Raw genomic sequence first — 13884 nt, 5'->3', positions numbered from 1 at the left:
CGGTACTCCTGAATGACGACAGAGTGTAGTAGAGCGGAGTGCCAAGTGACAGCTGTAGAATACTGTTACTTCGGCCATTAATCTTGCTCTCGACAGTCCACACGCCTTCGTATCAATCACAGTTCACACAGCAGTCTTGATGTTAAACTTGACGTCGCAGATGACCACAGCAGAGCAGGACTGGATGTACCAACGGTGTCTCTTAACAGGAGTGATGTTAGAAGGTCGTAGAGGCGGGTTGCTTGTTTGCAGAACAGGTGAATCTCGTCTTCCATCATTGCTCACGTCATCTCAGGCGTTTCTTGATGTCACCAGGTTACTAGGCCGTAAACACCAACTGTGTATACCCTCGTACCGCCGACTTTAGGCCAAAGGAAACAATTTTGCGACCTTCTATTGGCGAGTCCCGGTACTCTGTAGGGAAACCGTGCCTTCCACCTGTGACCGCCTTACTTCCGCTTTCTTGTTACTTCAGATGACGTAATCATTAATCTTCCGGCGAAATTCTTGAGTACTGCTACGTGCTTTCCATTTCTTGACCTCTCCTCCAACACTGCTGGAATGGCTGCAGTCTTGATGACGCAGCAGGTGGGTATTGGTGATCTCGAGACAGCTACCCCGGCGTTGTATGGCACCTCCGGTGACTGCTATAATGTGGACAGCTCGCTGGCCCTGACAACCTCGTTAATGACGTGAGGCGTCGGCCGGGTGACTCTTGGACAGTCACTCATCCCCAAAGTAACTGATGTATGGGTTACTGGGTCTGGTGGGGGGAGGGCTTTGTGTAACGTGCCTCCCCCCTCGGTCTTTACAGACAAGGGTTCACGTGTGGCTGGAACAACTGGGTCGGTGTACCAATCAGACCTGGGAACAGACAGACACAACACAGCGGAAGCATAGATATACTCTGGGTTTGGTGGAGGTGGAACCCAAGAGCACGGTAAAAGTTGCTACCTGAGTCAAGTATAGACATAGTACATCTCATTGCCTTTACAGGAAAATCTAATGAATACTAAATTATACTAACTAGGGAAGTTACTTTACTGTACAGCGCGAGATCTCGTCACCATAGGGTGGCGAGACTGCACCTGACTACTGATGAGCGATGACAGAGGGTCATCCTCATCTTCTGACTCGTCGGTGAAGCCATGAGTCAGCACTGCTGAGTCAGGAACTAGCCCCGCTGAAGGCAGTTCTAATTCCTCTCTAGCATGATAATGTTTCAATTTATTTACATGAATTGTCCTTTCCACCTGGTCCTCGAACACTCCTTTTATAACAAGATTAACCGGCCCCGCCCTTTTAATTACTCTATATGGTCCTCGCCACCTCGGAGCTAGTTTCCTGCTCTGATTGGCGGGCGCAGCCTCATTCACTCTCAATACGAGGCTTCCTTCCTTCAACTCAAGAGGGCGCACTTTCTTGTCATAAAAATGAGCATACCGAGTCCGTGCCTTCTTGGACGCTTCAGCTGCAATATTCCATGCATTTCTCATTTTTCCAAGGACCTCTGAAGGATAGTCCTCCCCGTATGCAACATTATGTCTGTTAAGCAGACCTGACGGGAAATTGCATGAATTACCAGTAAACAAATGAAGTGGTTGGGTGTTAATTGATTGGTGGATGGCAGTATTCAAGGCGAACTGAACATAGGGTAGGTGTTCATCCCAGGTGTTTGCATCATGTTCAGCAAGGATTGCAAGCATATCCTTGACTGAACGATTAGTCCGTTCCGTCATTCCGTTTGCTTGTGGGTGGTAGGCCGTTGTAAAAGCCGAAGTTGTCTCTAAAATCTTACAAACTTCTCTAAATATATTCCCATTGAATTCTTGACCCCGGTCAGAGACTAAAACTTTAGGAGGTCCGAATACAGTAACGAACCTACGCAAGAACGCATCTGCAACCGTACGAGAATCCTTCTGAGGTAATGCAACTAGTGTAGTGTATCTAGACAGATGGTCAACTAGCACCAACACATATCTGTTACCTGAATGACTGTGGTGTAAATCAATCAGATCGGCCCCCACACGATCTAACGGTTCACGAATTTCAGGAAATTCCTGAAGTGGGGCTTGTACCTTAAGGGTGCCTTTCCTCCTCTGGCAACGAGGGCACGACTTCACAAAATTGATTACCTCAGAAAGTAATCCTGGAAAATAAAATAGAGACTTAGCTTTTAAGTGCGTTTTAAAGATCCCCGGATGCCCTGCAATTTTTGAAGCATGCGCAAGCTTTAACGCTGATGACCGCAACGCGTCCGGAATAACTAGCTGAAATGCTGCCCTATCATTCTGGCTATTAACATAATACAGGACGCCCTGTTTCATCTCAAAATCATGAATAGGTAAATTCTTTTTCTTTTTCGGGTATTTTCCTCCCTCTAAATACTCAATAATCTCTTTCCATCTCGGCTCGTTCATCTGGTATTCTCTCATTTTATCCGATGGAATGGTTTCAATATTTTCATTAATCTGTACTGCCGCTATATTTCTACTTAGCGTATCTGGCACAACATGTGCTGGACCAGGCTTGTACAAGATCTGGAATGAGTGGGCCGAAAGTTCGTGAGACCAGCGTGACATTCGTGGGCATTTCGTTCGCTTTTTAAATATGTGTGTTAACGCTCGATGGTCTGTGTAGATTACAAAATGCCGCTGAAATAGGTAAGGCTCGAAATACCTAACTGATTCTACTACTGCCAGTGCCTCCCGATCCGTAGCTGAATAACGAACTTCAGGTCCTTTGACCTTCCTACTGAAATAGGCTACTGGATGGGGTAAATTATCTGCGTCTCGCTGAATTAAGCACCCGCCAATAGCAATACCACTGGCGTCAGTGTGCACTTCCCACTCTTTCTCAAAATCAGGAATAGCCAATACCGGTGTCGTGATTAGTTGGTCTTTCAGTTTGCGATAGGCCTCGTCATGTTCAGATTTCCACACAAACTTCGCATTTTTCTTTGTCAGATCAGTCAGGGGTGCTGAAATGCCAGCGAAACCTTCAATATGACGACGAAAATATCCGGCCGCCCCCAAAAACCTACGCACGTCCTTTGCTGTCCTTGAAGTAGGCATGTCAGCAATGGCGCGGCAAGAATCTGGGTCAGGTCGGATACCGTCTGGGCACACCTGGAACCCCAGAAATTTGAATTTCTGAGCCGCCAGGGTGCACTTCTGAACATTCAGCCTGAAACCTGCCTGATCTAACAACTTCAAAGTCTCAGTCAAGTCCTGTAGGTGTTCCTCAAACGTCCTGGAATATATCACAACATCATCCAGGTACGCTAAAGAATGCCTACCCAGTACCGGACTAAGGATAAAGTTGATGGCCCTCTGAAACGACGAGGGCGCTGTCTTCAAACCAAACGGCATCCTACGGAATTGATAAGTGTGCCTACCATCCGAGAATGCTGTTTTTTCCTTATCCTGTTCTGCCACCGGGATCGCCCAATACGCCGATTTTGCGTCAAGAGTTGAGAAATACTTAGCAGCACCAAATTGATCTATTATCTCCTGTATTCGGGGCAACGGATACACATCACCCTTAGTTAGTTCGTTCACCTTCCGGTAGTCAACACAGAAAGGATAACTACCGTCCGGTTTCCGAACTAGCACAACAGGAGAGAGCCACGGTGACGTACTAGGCTCTATCACGCCCTGTCTCAACATTTTCTGGCACTCCTCCCTGATAATGTTCTTTGCCTGTTCCGGCAACCTCCACTGTCTTGTGTACACAGGCAAATGCTCACCAGTTGGAATGGTGTGCTCGATCTTATCAAGGAGACCAATCTGGTCATCCTCTGTCGCAAACAATTTCGGGAATTTTCGTAAAACTCCTCTCAGTGCCTTCCTATCCGCCTGTGCAACATGTTGCAAATCAAGTGCTGAAATTAATTTTTCTATTTCCTCTACATTCTGTGCAACATTTCTCGTCTCGTATTGTACTTTGGATGGTGTTTTAGTGTTCAACATATTCAGTGCACTACATTGTGCAGTGACGGCTGGCGTCTCAGCTGACTCATGGTGAAAGATTTCTGTGTCCTCCACCATGGTTCCCTGAGATACCCTATCACCTGCCCTGAAGCGAAAAGTCTTATGTGAAAGATTGACAACTGGAATGAGTGCACCTTTATCGAGCACTACAACTAAGTGATGAGGAATTAATAAACTATCACATCTCCCAGCCACCTGAAGGGTGGTACCTGGTTGTATGTGACGTCCCACGGCTACTTTAATAAATTTAACAGAATGTGGTGGGCAACTCTGTTTGGTCAATGCATGCAAGGCGCATGACCTCTTAACTGTGTCTGGAAGAGACTTAAAAATCAATTTTGGAAAGTGCGCATTATATTTCAGCTTCCTCTTAATTGAAGCTACAACTGGGGGATGGTCGATCATCTCCACTGGGTAGGAAGTCTGTCCCAACTGCAACCTGCAGTTCCTAGCCCCTTTTTGAGCAGACAAGGAATAATCAAATCGCGACAGAAAATCAGTTCCAATTAAGATGTGACCAGGAAAATCAAGGTTCTCTACGATCGTACATGTGTGAGGCTGCAATTCCCCATCAATCTCAAAATTAACTGTACCTTGACCTACGATCTCAATCTTTTCCCCATTGACTGCTGTTAATGTCTTTGCGCAACGTTGAAGACGTGTATACTTAAAATTGCTGAAGGCTGACTTTTTAATTACCGTCGCTTGGCTTCCTGTATCAACAAAAGCTGTCAATCTCACACCTTACACTTTCACCTCAAAAGTAGGCCTACCATCACTAGGAGACTGCTTTCATGCTCTCGTAATAGTGACTTCGCAATCCCTCTGTATATGCCCGCGCTTCCAGCAGGAGTAACACCTCCGCGGATCTCAGTTGTTACCCCGCGCAGGGTGGCTCGAACTTGCAGCTGAGGGCTGCTTCCCGCCTGATGAACCCGCGCCACAGTTTCTCGGCTTGGCTCCCTCGCCTTTACTTAACGCCTCTACGTATGGCGACAACTGAGTGCCCGGCGTCTCCGTGCGCATCTGCCTGTCTAAGGCTGTGGCGGCCTGGGGTTGGGGTGTGGTGTGGGTGGCTTCGGGTTGGGGTGTGGATGGAGGTTGGGGTTGAGGTATGGTGTGGGTGACCTCAGGCTGGGGTGTGGATTGAGGTTGGGGTGGGTATGGGGTGGCCTGGGGCTGGAATGGGTATGGGTATGGGTATGGGGTGGCCTGGGGTTGGAATGGGTATGGGTATGGGGTGGCCTGGGGTTGGAATGGGTATGGGTATGGGGTGGCCTGGGGTTGGAATGGGTATGGGTATGGGTATGGGGTGGCCTGGGGTTGGAATGGGTATGGAGTGGCCTGGGGTTGGGGGAAGGGTTGGTATGGGAACTGAGGATGGGGTTGGTATGGGAATTGAGGATGGGGTTGGGGTTGTTGTAGTGACGGATGAGGTGTACCTAGGTGGTCCCCAGTGGTGTCGGAAGAGATGCTGTCCTCTACACTTCCACTTCCACTCCCACTGGTCCCCACTGACTGGTCATTATCTGGGTTAAACATTTTCTGAGGTTTCTGGCGTGCCACGTCTCTTCTAAACTACCCTTTAGTGCACCCTCGACCCGGACTCACTACAACCGTAACCTTATACAATAAAAAAAATCACAACTCTTTTCCAAGAAACAACTACTAAATTCCCAAAGTAGGAAGATACACCGATTTATCGAGAGAATCGCTGAAGTGAATCCAATGAATGAGTGTCTGCCCCGCACTCGTGTCTGACCGTGAAATATCCCGCAGTTCTATTGCTGAAACCTAAGTCCTTTACGTTAAAAAAATTAAAGAATCTAATTTATATAAAACAATTTAAATGATAACGCAACTAACGCGCAACACTCGTGATGGATTAATAAAGAATATTTACTGTACTTGAATAATAAACGCGCTTGAAGTGAGCAGCGTGGCCCCTGATGACATGGAGCGGGACCAGCTGCGCTGAAAAAAACTAATTCCCGCGCTTTTTCGCTTAAACGCTGAAAAATCAAAATTTATGTTCTGAAGGAAAATAACTAGTTTTACGTTAATAAACCGCTCTAGCGATTAATATAGACACCCAGGACCTATATATGCTTACCAAAATTTGAATTTTTATCAAAAACTGCGTTTTTACTCAATTGCTGGACTCTGCCAGTTTTTCTGACTCCGAGGGAAAAATATTCTATCACCCCAAATATCACAAAACTCCTTTAATTCACAAAAAAATTGGGTTTCTCGTTCCCAGATATAAATACGTTATTATTTACTACTGACGTTGTATGCAGAACAATACTGACACTTCGGGCGGTTTCAACACTCACTAATTCGAATTTTCGTCAAAATCCGAGATTTTCACCTCAAATGGACTCTGACAAAATTACACCACGATTTTCTCGAAAAATAACTAAATTCGGCAAAAATGTAATTATCACTGTTTAATGCTTTACGAACAGAATTACGTCCCTTGCGCGCACTAGAGAGTAATACTGACCCCAGAATATCCACGAAACATGAAAATTAGAATTTTCGCCAAAAAGACAGATTCTAGCCCAAGCTGGACTTAGAAAATTTTCCACCTACGTTTCTACTGAAAACAGAATTCTAAGTCTACAAACACAATTTTACCGTCTTACTGGTAAAAACTAGAAAATATCACGCGCATCGACTGGGGAATCCTAATGACGCCCAGAACATACACGTGACCCACGAATACAAATTAATTACAGTTAACGACTTTCCGACATTGACTTAGCCGAAAACTTATCCCAAAATACTTAGAAATATTCCACGGACAAATAACATTTACACGCAACTTACTATCCCTTAAACTCCTTCACTTACTATAGTGACCGACCAATAGCCCTAAGTCCAGAGGATTAACTACACTCTAGCAACAACGCCTCTGACTTAGACTAATACAACAGGGAATAGCAAAGCTTAATGTACGCACTTAGCCTAATATGCAAGAAAATGCTAAACACTTTGATAAAAAAAATTTTTTAACCGGGGATTGAATGTAAGGGAAAAAAAAATTAATCTCTAGAACAACGAAAATAAACGGAAATTACTTTATAAATTGAAGCATGCTTAATTCAAAAATGCACTCGACTTAATCTTATAATTGTTCCTACCGGCTCGCCGTACCACACCTAGCCTAGGGGCCACACCGTCTAGGTTCCAACAGAGCGACACGCAGCTTTCAGCAACAATTATGACTAGGGACGACTCAACCTCCACTAAGTGTGCGATCACTTAGTTGTTGAATCGCTGCTAGGTAGGTTACTAGTCCGTCCCTCGGAGGCCGCAACGCCCTTCACGGATTACGTTTTTCCTAGCGTTTTGGGTCGTCTAATAACGCCCTCGGACTATCTACTGGCGTCCCACAGATATATCCGCCCCCGACAGCCCTCAAGGAACTGCTGTTGAGAGTATGGTGGCTCCCAACACCTCTGAATTAATTGCAATGGGTCGAGTATGGTACCCAGTCCAATCAACTCGGAGCGGTCTCCTTTTCAATAAATCTAGTTTAACAACCTAATCTTACTAACTAAACCTTAATCATATCAGCCCGCATGACCCAAGATTCGCCAATCCCCACTCAAACGCACTGTTGTGAGGCGCACTGCTAATCCTGGCCCGCGGCTGTCTCCTTAGCATCCGCGCACGTGTTCGAACGGCTAGACGCGTGAGCCTTTCAACAATTTCAAACAAAATTGTTGAAACCACCGCTGTGCACCATTGTAACCCGAGTTTGGCGTCTCTCTCTCTTCTTATCTTCCTTCTACTCCCTCTACCCGTATTCTTACTTTTTATTCTCTACCAAGGGACTCCAAAACTTTTACCAAAGCCAACTCCACGCCACGTGGTCCTAAGACGATTGACTGACTTAGGATTCTACACCCAGTATGACGTGACCTAGGCCTTGAGCAAAACCCTAGAGTCGCCTCTACGCTGCCACCACCAGACCAGTAACACAGAGCAATGATCGAGGTCTGGATCGACCACGCTAATTAATCAACCTTGGGGCTTGATCCCCACTATATACGATGACCTTGAGTGTGGAATAAATTACACGGTAATGATAATTCCGATTCGATGTTAGAATCGGCGCCCAATCCAACTTTACCTCGTGTGGACCACGTGACCAGGACAAGTTTACACATAAAACACATGGAAATAATGAAATGCGAAATATTAACAAATTTAATTTATTAAAAGAAAAACTAAAACAAAATCTAAATATGTTCACTCCCTGTCACTTTAACACTCCCTACTTGACCTGAATGGCAAATGAGACTATTTCTATACATAACCATAGCAACTATACCTCTATGTTTTATCAGCTAAGGATGTTGGGCTGGTCTTGGGGAGAGGTAAGATGTTTGACCTCTCCCAGCTGCTCGGCAGATCACACTGATTTCTTCCTTGTCTGGTCTACCCCAGACAGAACATTGTATCCTTCCGCCTAGTCAAAGTTTTACCAAGTTACTAGCCAGGTTTAAGTTATAACAATTAACCTCTGTTGTACTTAATTGATCCAGACTGGTTGAATTATTTTACTGAAGTTAAATTACACAAGCATCTAACGGCAGAGCTGTTCCCGATCACAAAAATGGTTATTAAAACTTTGAGAAATCGTAGACCTGTCAACCCTGATGACCTATGACCGCCGGTCACTCCGCCTTACAAGTTAGATCTGATTCGTGACGTCACTGATGGTGACTTAAACTCAATAATTAGAATACTCTTGATATTGTATCCAGTACTATTATACCATACAATTTTAATGCAAAATGAATAAAGGCTAATTTCTCAAAATTACTGAATACTATAGGATGATTCATTATACGCAGCTATGAACAAAGCGTCGGTTATTTCCACCGCGAATTCCCCCGGGGGTCAGGTTTCCCAGGTCACCATGCGGGCTCATCTTCCCATTCTCTTTTGTCGATAAACCACTCTGGATAATTCTTACAACAGCCTAGTTTGTTACAATATGACGGCTGTTCTTGGGAATTCGAATTCCAATTCATAGCGCCACATCAAATATAAATATTTGATTGTGAGAACCCGTCGGTTACCCTTCATTAGTTTTAACGTCCTGTTTAACTAGGAGGAGCCAGCGGCCTATTGTGGACAGGTTTTCACCCCTGGTGGTGGCCTGGCGGTTTGCTCCCGCTTTTCCTTTTTCTATTGGACTCATGCTTAACTGCCGTGAGCAGAATTTAAACTTGTAGTCCACCTCCTAAGGGAGGTAGGCGTAAAAAAAAATCTCACAGCTTCAACGGCCTTTCAAGTCCCTGAACACACTTTTAGGCGTTATGTTGAGTATAACGCACTCAAGACTATAAAAAGACTCATATAATCAACACTAACACACAATAGGAAACTCGATTTATCATGACGTTTAAACATATCTAATCTTACACTTCCTCTCCTGAACCACCCATATACACGGTTGTTCCAGGTGTTGTCTTAAGACTGTCCTATATTGTGTGTCTACACCACATCTGACACTGTTCAGCGTCTCAAATGTCAAAGAGTCTATACTAATGGACTTGTAATACACTAATAATGGTTCCAAAATCATAACATGTACATTGAAATTAAATTGAATGAGAATAATAAAATGGAAAGTCTAGTAACTGCTGGAGAGTAAATCCTTAGATTAAACATATTCTGACTAAGACGAAGAACACGGCCATCAGTGTAAAGACTTCGAGCACTGTCATTGGTCACACTAATGAAGTTATGAATATTTCTGCAATTTATTTCGAAAATTAGGAAACAAAAATGACGAGAAAGGCCTTATTTATACTGATATTGGCAACTGCCAAGGGCCAAATGATGGATCTCTTTCATCGCGATTTGGTTGCTCTAGGTGCTGCGTGTTCATCTGAGGGGTTTTGTAATGGTAGTGATTACCATAGTCGTGGTACGGGTTTTCTTCACTACTACCAGAGTAAAGAAAATTGTAATTGTGATGACTTGTGCGCGGAGTATGGCAATTGTTGTCCAGACTCCATCTACTACAGATGGGAAGATCAGGTCCTGCCAGCGAGGTACAAGTGTGTTAGCGTGGTTGGTGGCAGTGTTTACATGAAGAGCGTGTGCATGTCAGGGTGGGAGGACGAGGAGGTGGCCCAGCTGTGTCTGGCGGGCTCCCCGGCAGACATCTCCAACAGCAGGGACCCGCTGGCCCACCTCCCCGCCACCAGCAACAGCACCTCCGTCACCTACACCAACTACTACTGCGCCGTCTGCAACAACGACTCTCATCACCTCACGCTCTGGAAGACACAACTGGACTGTGTTTATTGTATAGTATATCATCCAGGTCCGCGGGATAACTTAACCAATTACATAACTTCTCAGTTATTATTCAATAACGGATCTTGGGGTTCATTTATTCCCATTAATGGTAGACAAATTTTTAAGAAATGTAATAATAATATTAAAAGGCCTGATATTCCTGTTAATACAATGCAATGCGACGCCACCATCAGGACGTGTGCTGAGAACTGGACGGACGCTTCTGTTGCTGATCTGTGTCACTCTTACACAGCAGTGAGGTATGTGGGACTCACGGCCTACAGGAACCCCCACTGTCTTCTGTGTAACTGGATAAATCTTACTTTAAGTAGTTGCAATCTATTTGAATATATTGTTCGTTCAGGGACACCTCCTTTCTCTGGAATAACTGATTTTAATTACCACAGCGATGGTAATATTGTCGCAATTTTAGACCGTTGCCAGCCAAGCGAAGTTTATGATAACTATTTCAAGAAGTGCAGAACTGTTTTCAGGAGGAACGACAATAACTTGGCAACCAACACACCAGATTCCTCAGCGTGTCATCAACACAACACACGTAAAGCTTTTCATACCGATATAGTGAACCCTGAATCAAATGAAACACTTAATTGTGATAAAATACTTCTTTGTGAGGGCGAATTCACGTTGGACGAGAAGAGAATGGTAATTGTAGAAGCTTACGCTCGAAGTTACCAGGTGGGAGAGTACGAGGTAAATGAAGGTGGCGTCCTTGTGTGCATACCAGAGGAACTCTCACACAAGTTCTCCCCGTTATTGGGTTGGGTGTCACTGGCGGGTCTTGGGTTGTCCTGCCTGTGTCTCCTGCTGCACCTGGCTATCTTCCTCTTGCTGTCTCGTCTTAGGAACCTCCCGGGCAAGTGCTTGGCGTCCCTCTGCCTCTCTCTTCTCACCGCGTACACCATCTTCATCCTCAACACTTTCCTCGAGCCTTGGACGACAGGATGTTACATCTCGGCAGTCCTAATGTATTACTCCTTCCTCGCCGCCTTCTGCTGGATGAATATCATGGCCTTTGACGTGTGGTTGACATTTCGACAAGCTAAAGATGAGCTGCGAGTGTCATCTGGGAAACAGCGAAGCAAGTTCTTATTCTACTGTGTATACGGCTGGCTGCTTCCAGCCCTGGCTGTGGTGGTCACAGTAACCCTTGACATGACCGCCCCTGCAGGTCTGTCCCCTCAGTTCCTGCCCAGCTTTGATCAACGTTGGTGCTGGTTCGGGAAGCGCAAGGCCTTGTTGGTGTTCTTTGGTGCTCCATTATTCACAGTCATGGCTCTCAATGTTGTGTTTTTCCTTATTACTTCATACACCATCGGGGCCAGCACACAGTCGACGCTGCGGAAGAGTTCATGTGCACCAAATAAGAAACAGTTTGTGCTGTATGTGCGACTGGCCGTGCTGATGGGCCTCACCTGGATCACTGGCATCGTGGCTGGCTACCTCCAGCTGCAGGCCGTCTGGTATGTCTTCGTGGTCTTCAACACCCTGCAGGGAGCCTTCATCTTCCTGACCTTCACCTGCAGGAGCAAGGTGTGGAGGGACGTGCAGGAGCGCTGCCGGTGTTGTCTTCAGCAAGTTGTTTGTCATACTGATCCAGATATACTGTTGCCAGGGTCAGGGCAGGAAGCGTCCAGCGTCGACAGTTGTCACGCCTCAAGGCACACGGAGACAGATAACCTGTAGCGCATCCTGGGCCTCAGGGGCTCATCATTGGGCACACACCAACGCTTCATACACGTAAACGGTTGGTTACATTACCTTCAGAATATTTAAATGAAATATAAATATCTATTCAAAATGGTTGTACACTTATAAAACTCACAATTATAGTACATTATATACGCAAGACAGCGTGAAAATAACAGTATAACACGTAATGATTATAATTACACACTTCATAATATAGATCTTGATTTGGATTTCGAAGCTTTATTCCTCAGAAAATTATACAAACATTATTTTAGATGTGGCTCAAGTGATCAGGTGTTACAGGCACATAAATAATTTACAGCTTACAATTGGAGCATTGAGGCTCAAAGTGGCAAAACAGCATTAAACTAGGATGATAAGACAATTGGATGAATATGATAACCTATTTATGCCATGAAGATACATCACTGTCTCAGCTCAGCAATTTACATCAGGAGATGTATTGGTAACCCTGGTTCACTATCACTCTAAACACGCAGCTCATCTACCATGGGTCTGGTTTCAATAGCATTTAAAATGCTTGTGAATAAGCTAGCTCTTTTTTACAGTAATTCCTTAATATTTCGAAATATCCAGCTGGAGTATAGGTAACTTATCAGCTAATTTTATTATTTCCTGTAGATCTGTTACACTATTATATACATCAGTCAATCTTAAGCTATATTGGCCAAAGTCAGCACTTATTAGGTGCCATAGTTCGCACCCTCAGACATTGACCATTAAATAACTTTACATTCCACCTCGTATAAAGCTTACACAATTTACTCATAATGATAATTGTTCTGAATTTCAGGTCTCTGGTTGCATTAGACAGACGTACAATTGAGCCCTTTGAGGATATAATAATTCCTAAATCCACAGACAGTAATCAAATTGTCGTGATGCATCAAGGAGAACATCAACAGAAGCCGTGATGAGGGTTCGAACCTATCTGCTGGTGTTTCCAAGCACACGCTCTAGTCAACTGCGCCTCGACATGGTCAAAAGGATTGCAACCTGGGATACTACTGCACCCACGACGGTTCCTGAGGCTTCCACTGAAGCCGGACCAGAGCGTCACCCCCCCTTCCCCAAGGGCTCTGTCCCTGTCTTCTGGTAATGTTCCTCCTCTGTGTGGCCACATCCCTGGTGACTGTAGATGGACTGTGTGGCCACATCCCTGGTGACTGTAGATGGACTGTGTAGCCACATCCCTGGTGACTGTAGATGGACTGTGTTGTCACATCCCTGGTGACTATAGATAAACTGTGTAGCCTGTGTAGACCCTAGTGACGGCCTTACAGGGCAGGTCACACCATGGTTATATTGTTACACATTAAGGCGCTGTTTACCTTAAAATAAACAATCTGTTACAAAACTGAACAAATGTTACATATTATAAATATTATTTATATTAATGTAAACACACAACAAGTATATTTCAAGTATAATCCACATGCTGTTTGTACTTTTAAGTGTATTGCATTTTGCAAGTGTATATATTTTGAGTGTAAACTTAAATAGGATTATAACAGTTCTGTAATTTTGAGGTTTTATTAACCTTCTATTTGTAAATTTTCCAGCATTTGTTTAACTATTTCTTTCCTCTTATTAATGCAATATTCTTACCAATTTACAGACCAATTTAAGAGTTGTTCATTGCGTGTAGTGTTTGATGAGTACTTCTGTTGGAAGGGGTGACTCAGTAAGTTGTTGTGAGTGTATAAATAAGGTTTAACCTTCAATATGCATTTTTCTCACACTTCACATTCCTTCACTGCATATTTCACACATATTTACTGACCAATTACTGTATAAGAGTTTCAACTCTTTACCAGGTAGGATGAATACA

At 44.4% G+C, this 13884-nt stretch overlaps 1 protein-coding gene across 1 annotated transcript; it reads left to right on the top strand.

The window, feature by feature from the left end:
* Window positions 1–9189: 9189 nt before the first annotated feature.
* LOC138356579 (uncharacterized) lies at window positions 9190–13575 on the top strand. Its single transcript, XM_069312774.1, has one exon. The coding sequence runs from the start codon at window positions 9801–9803 to the stop codon at window positions 12024–12026; it is 2226 nt and encodes a 741-aa protein (XP_069168875.1). The 5' UTR covers window positions 9190–9800; the 3' UTR covers window positions 12027–13575.
* The last annotated feature ends 309 nt before the right edge of the window (window positions 13576–13884 follow it).

Source organism: Procambarus clarkii, chromosome 73 (genome assembly GCF_040958095.1).
Source record: "Procambarus clarkii isolate CNS0578487 chromosome 73, FALCON_Pclarkii_2.0, whole genome shotgun sequence".
Lineage (NCBI taxonomy): Eukaryota > Metazoa > Arthropoda > Malacostraca > Decapoda > Cambaridae > Procambarus > Procambarus clarkii.
Note: the sequence above shows the minus strand (reverse complement) of the source record. Positions and strands in the feature narration are given on the sequence as shown.

What these genes read in the sequence shown, in the direction of transcription:
- LOC138356579 (XM_069312774.1), top strand. Translation starts at nt 9,801, where the DNA reads ATGACGAGAAAGGCCTTATTTATACTGATATTGGCAACTGCCAAGGGC.